The sequence below is a fragment of the Cynoglossus semilaevis genome, chromosome 4 (genome assembly GCF_000523025.1).
Source record: "Cynoglossus semilaevis isolate Cse_v1.0 chromosome 4, Cse_v1.0, whole genome shotgun sequence".
Lineage (NCBI taxonomy): Eukaryota > Metazoa > Chordata > Actinopteri > Pleuronectiformes > Cynoglossidae > Cynoglossus > Cynoglossus semilaevis.
Window position 1 is genome coordinate 16,723,084 of NC_024310.1, and position 6,169 is coordinate 16,729,252.

A 6,169-nucleotide genomic window follows, 5' to 3' on the forward strand; every position below is an offset into this window, starting at 1 on the left:
ACCATAAGATAGACAGCTTTGCACCAGTGTTTGATGGATCAGATCAGAAAGGCCAACGTGCTGCATCCTGCCTGTTTGCCTGTGCTCTGGGTAGAATGCCTGGCATGCCCAAGGTTATGGGTTTGATTCCAAAAATTCACAATGTGGGTTACCACTCTGGCAAATATTTATTATTTCTACAAAGTATACCAACTTAAAACAAAATTCTCTAACTTTAGGCCGCCACTGTTCTCCTTTATGCCTTGATGTAAATGTTCCAGTTAGACAGTGGACCATCAGTCACCACATTGTCAGTGACTTCTCCTTGACGATCAGTCCCACGAACTGTGATAGATTCCTGCTCTGTTCTCTGTTCTCCTCTTCAGACATTATTCACTTTGTTGTCACATTCTCCCCTAAAGAATGACCTTTTCCACTTTGTGCTGTTCGTCATCTGTTGTAATGCCATTGCGTACGGGGCCTTGTGTCGTGAACACAAACTGATGGTGTGTTTTTGACACTAAGACTTTTATTGTGACAAATTTAGCATCTGTGGAAAGAATGCATGAGAGCAGAGCAGAGATGGGCCAACATGTGAGCAGCCGGTTACAATAGCTGTATGACAAGATGTTAATACATCTGTAGCTACATATATTATACTCTGTTAACCATAATGTTGTAATTACAGCAGGATGATTGTGCTCGGTGTTGTTGGTTCATACCCTCAGTCACGTCAGGCACATTCTTGTCTCCACTGGCCGTCCATTTGTTTTGGCTCCCCACGCCCATGTTCTTATCAGTCAGTGACAAGTTCTCCACTGATTGCTTGCGTCAGAGCTGCCGTTGCACACTGTCCTTGCCCTGGTGTTTCCCAACAGTGATAACAGGGACACACAGGCACAGTTTTACTATCCTCACCGGGACAACTCATTGACGAAAACTGTGTTCTCTGACCTCGCCATGAATAACCAACCAAAACCCGAATACCCGACTGTAATCCCAACCTAAAATTATTACCTTTGATTTATGAACAACATAATAAGTCTTATTATTCTCAGTCTCTCTCTCTCTCTCTCACACACACACACACAAACCCTGCTGAAGTCTGTTCGTAGGCGTCTGTTTTACAACAGGATTTGATGACTCTGGTAAATGTTTTATGAAAGGTCTTTGTCACGTTGGTTGTGGACATTGCCATACAAGCTTGGGTAAAGGGAAGGATCTGTTCAGTGCCTGCTGAAGTGTGTGTGTGTGTGTGTACATGTGTGTACTACAGGGAGTGTTCCACATTAATGAATAATTACAGTATTGTCCTGTGTGTAAACACAGCTCTTTGTTGGACCTGAATGCAAACCTCTCTGGGTAACGTCAGTCCTAGTTTTAGAATTCTTGTTGACATTAACACACACACACATACGTCACACACATACACACTCACTCAAGGTGAACTGTTGGAACCGAGATTGATTTTTTTTGTGTGTGACTCTCTTCCAGAATAGGTCCTGGCAGAAGCTGAAGACCATGGTTCACTGGTCTCCCTTTGTTGTGTCCTTCAAAAAACGTTACCCATGGGTTCAACTGGCTGGCCATGCAGGTACTCGCCCATACACAGTCTGTACAGCATTAACAGGGCCTGCCAGAGGGTTAAACCAGTGGTTCTCAAACTATGGTACGTGGGGAAACGTTATATTTTCACATTTACATTTTCAGTTGAATAAATCTGAAACATACCATGCACAATTAATACAACCTTTAAACATAAACATTTATAAACATCTCTCCTGTGGTGGAAGCTAACAGGGAAGGTCAATGCTGCTATATTCTACTGTTGGTCATCATGGTGGTACAGAGTAGAAAAGGTTTGAGAACCACTGGGTTAAATGTTTTATTAACTAGTGTTTGTAAATATTTTTTTTTATTCACTTTGTCTCCTTTAAGGTAACTTCCAGGCCGGGGAGAACGGACGCTTGTTGAAGCGATACTGTGAGTGTGAGCAGCAGTGTCTACAGAAACTGATGAAGGACACTCTTCGTCCCTATGTGCCTGGTTACTACGGTGTTGTCCAGAGGGACGAGCAGGACTACAATGTGATGGACGACCTGCTGGCCGACTTTGAGTCGCCCTCCATCATGGACTGTAAGATGGGCAGCAGGTACGAGAGTCAGACACTTTATTAATAGTAACTGTTTGTTCAGCATGCATCACTACTGCATACTGAAATGACATGTAGAACATGAATAAATAGATAACCACAAATGTTCACATTTAAAGGACATATTTGGAGGAGGAGCTGGTCAAAGCCAGAGAGCGGCCACGTCTTCGGAAGGACATGTACGAGAAGATGGTAGCCGTGGACCCCGGCGCCCCCACAGAGCAGGAGAAGGCCCAGCAGGGCGTCCTCAAGCCCAGATACATGCAGTGGAGAGAGACGCTCAGCTCCACGGCCACTCTGGGCTTCCGCATCGAAGGCATTAAGGTCAGAGGTCATTCAGGACATTTACTACAGACAAGCTGCGTCTTCTTGTTTTATTTCTGCATATTCTTTGCACATAAGAGCGAGGTCCACCATGTTTTACTCTGAAAATCCAGGATCTTTCTATCCTCAAAAGAAACAGGGCCATAGTCCATCGATCTGAGAAATCACTGAGATTCAACCTTGAAATTGTGCATCATAATGTCATACAGAATGTTTCATCTTCCGTCTTTGGGCGCACAGAGAGAGTAAGACTCCTCCTCTGAGGTTACGTCCTATGCCCTCTCTTATAAATGTCCTACTTTGACAGACTTTAAAGCGTCTTAGCTTTTGGAAAAGACCTTTGGTCCCAGTCAGTGATATAACGTCACTGACATCCAGATGTTCAGGGTTTCTTCCGTGACTTTTGAAAACAGTCAGCACAGACACTGGATACACCACTCACTGTAATGTCAGAGTGGAGTCAGATGTTATGGTAATTGTGCAGCAGATCTGCAGGTTACTGGGACAAAAATGTCCAGACATATGCTGTGTTTCCAGTTGAGCGTGTATCAGCTGGTGGCTGCAGTACTATATGAGTAATTGACGACTCCAGTCAAAGCAGGAGCTCCAGGAAGCTGGAAATAAAGTGGAAAAGAAGTGTCATGAAGAGTATAAACAAACAGAGTATGAAGGAAACAAACAGCAGCCTGATTTATTTTCCCTTCTACTTCTTCAGAGAGCTGATGGAACATGCAACACCAACTTCAAGAAAACTAAGCAGAGGGAGCAGGTGATGGAGGCTCTGAAGGACTTTGTCGATGGAAACATTCAGATCCTGGTGAGTTTCAACATCACTGCTACTCGGCTGTTTGAAATTTAAAGGAATGATTTAAAGAATATAAATGACTGAAACTGATACTACAGTATGTAAAACAGTATTCTAGATTTAAAAAAAATGAAATGACTCAATGAGGTTTTACATAACTGTTTTGGTTAATACACGTGAAATTTGCCAGTGAGTTAAGCCTTAATTCATAGTAACCTGCATTCACACTGCAGGTCTTCATGATCAATTCAGAGTTAAATTGGCTGAGATCCTTATTTATTGATGTTATTTATAATCTACTGTTGCGAAGTGATTCGCATGTGTGGCAGAAGATGTGACAAAATGCACTGTTTACAGAAATAAAGATGGACACTGCACTTGCTAGTGTGTGTGGCAGTTTCAAAGTTGTTGTGCAAACCATGCTAATCAGTTTGATCACCTAACAGTTTTACATTTTCACATGTCAGATGTCAGATGGGCTGAGTTCTTGTGGTTGTTTTCCCCTCCTCTAAAACACACACTGCCTGCAATTACTGAAATGTTGGATGAGAGATAACATCAATGTTCAAACTGATGACACGTCAGATTTCTATTGATTTTAAATTTAGGACCACATGTGAAAAGTTGCGTGAGTCTGTTTTAAGAAAAAGCTGTTACAGGAGTCTGTAATATAACGGACAAAATAGTTGAGACTTTTTCTCACAAAATCAACTTCTCGTGCCCCTCGTCCCTTTCATTTCGTATGTTTTGTTTTTCAGAAACTCTATCTGCAGCGTTTAGAGGACCTTCGCTCAGTCCTTGAGCAGTCGCACTTTTTCAAGACACATGAGGTGAGAACCACAAACACACACGTTCACACTATTTTCATTACTTCTGGATAAACCAGTTGTCTGAATGGCAGATTCGTGATAGCATCTCATCCTTAGCTTCATTCTCATCTAGCGTCGCCTGTTTGTCTCGCTCAGGTTGTGGGCAGCTCTCTGCTCTTTGTGCATGACGCCTCTGGAAAGGCCAAAGTGTGGATGATCGACTTTGGGAAGACGGTTCCCCTGGTGGAACCTCAGACCCTGGACCACAGGAGTCCCTGGGTGGAGGGCAACAGGGAGGATGGCTACCTGTGGGGACTGGACAACATCATAGACATTTTCAACAGTATGCTCCCGCAGACACCTTAAAAAAAGACAGAGACTCCAGACAGAGTTTTTTTTGAGAGTTTGGTCCATTTCTTAAATGGTAGACAAAATGCAAGATCAGACGATTCAGAGGGCATGAAGAGAAAGGGAGCCTAAAGGAAGTGATTGTTATGGTTTGATCCAAGTGTCTTGAACCTCTCACACCTGTGTACAAAGAGGAAGAAAACAAGCACACATTTTTTTACATCCAAGTGGAACACATGCCAAATGTAAATGCTGTGCATTATGGTCCATTCCTAGAAGTTGGACATGGATAAGTTGGGGACTGTTAGTTGGTAAGGTGGCATAAGAGACACGGAGGGACAATAATAACAGTCCCTGGACTGTAAAAATAGGATTTCCTGCTTTCACAGACCACTTTTTCTGCAGTTCCATGGGTAATCACTCATCACTCAGCTTCCTCCTCGCCAGCTCCCTCTACTGGCTAGAGTTGCACAGAACACTCAGGTGGCCTTGAATTCATTGTGGACGTTTTGAAGCTGTTTTAACAAAACTGGAGTTTGGTAACTAGAGATTTATTTGTGTCAAGGACCACGTTTGATGTTTGACTACACAACAACACTAAAACACTGGTCAGACCACGTGTTAACTAACTCGATCTGTATATACTATTTTATTTAATTAACCTTTTTTGGTCTTGGTATATTCTCATTGTTTATACAATTTCTGTGCCTAGCAATTTTTTTTAGAATGAGAATGAGCTGTTGGATCATTCCAGTCATGTGGACTCCTGATTTATTTTTTCAGCCCAAGTATAAACATATACACATCTAATCCCAGTGCTTTATACTCATATTTGGAATTTTTTTATGCAGGGAATTCAGTTATTTTCCGACGATCAGCTTGGCGTCCAGGTTTGTCAGGTAGTCGTTGCACTATCAATTCTCACAAAGCCATTGAAGAAAAAAAAAATGAAGCAGTGCCTCAGTGTGTCTTAAATTGGGAAGCAGCAGCAGCAGCAACACTGGAATCCTGGGTTTACAGATAAAAACATAGCTGTCAAAGATTTCTTGAATCTCATGGCTCTCTGATCGCAGTAGCCTTACATTTGTTGTGAGCTTTTCAAGTCAAACAGCTGTAGTGTTGAAGCGAAAATGAAGCTGGAATTTCCTGATCTGTTTTTAGTCCATTTGCAGGATGTCACAAATAGTGTGAAGTGATGAAAAGATGACATCAGCCATATCAGATTATAGTAACTAAAACTTAACCTCATATTGCTCACATAACATTTGGGTTTTGCTTTCTTGTCTGTAAAAATCAAGAGTTTACAATATTAGCTCACTTTTTACATGCGGGGCTTTTGACAACGATTCCTGGACTGAAAGGTCACAGGTCAGTCAACATGATGGTCTTCCAGATAGTTGTCATTCAGCACTGTGTGTGTAGAGAGTGACAGATGACTTGATTACACAAAATTGGAATTAAAGTTCAGCCCCTGTACTCATCTTAAAAACACAAACTGGAAGAAAGAAAGAAAAAGAAAAAAAAACTATGTTTACAAAGTACGGTATTTATTTTCCAACGAATCCTCTATGTTTGTAAAATACCAAATCTTTCAGGTTTTCCTACTGGGTGCTGTTTAAGCAGAGACTGGATTTTTATTGTAGCCAAACATGTAAAACACATTTGTGAGAAGTGTTGATAAATCCCTGCTTTGTTGAGAAGGTCATGGGTGGCAATAAACTGGAAATTAAGATTTTTTTCAAGCGTTTGTTT

At 41.7% G+C, this 6,169-nt stretch overlaps 1 protein-coding gene across 3 annotated transcripts in view; it reads left to right on the forward strand.

The window, feature by feature from the left end:
- itpkcb (inositol-trisphosphate 3-kinase Cb) overlaps positions 1-6,154 on the forward strand; it is a 16,282-nt gene extending 10,128 nt beyond the window's left edge. For 2 of the 3 annotated variants that reach the window (XM_025054822.1, XM_025054823.1), the window contains exons 3-8: positions 1,474-1,648; positions 1,918-2,131; positions 2,251-2,455; positions 3,171-3,272; positions 4,019-4,090; positions 4,226-6,154. In XM_025054822.1, coding sequence (XP_024910590.1) covers positions 1,474-1,648; positions 1,918-2,131; positions 2,251-2,455; positions 3,171-3,272; positions 4,019-4,090; positions 4,226-4,435 — 978 coding nt within the window. In that variant the 3' untranslated portion in view covers positions 4,436-6,154. The remainder of the gene's footprint in view (positions 1-1,473; positions 1,649-1,917; positions 2,132-2,250; positions 2,456-3,170; positions 3,273-4,018; positions 4,091-4,225) is intronic. The other variant, XM_008309655.3, reaches the window with a different exon arrangement.
- Positions 6,155-6,169: the final 15 nt, after the last annotated feature.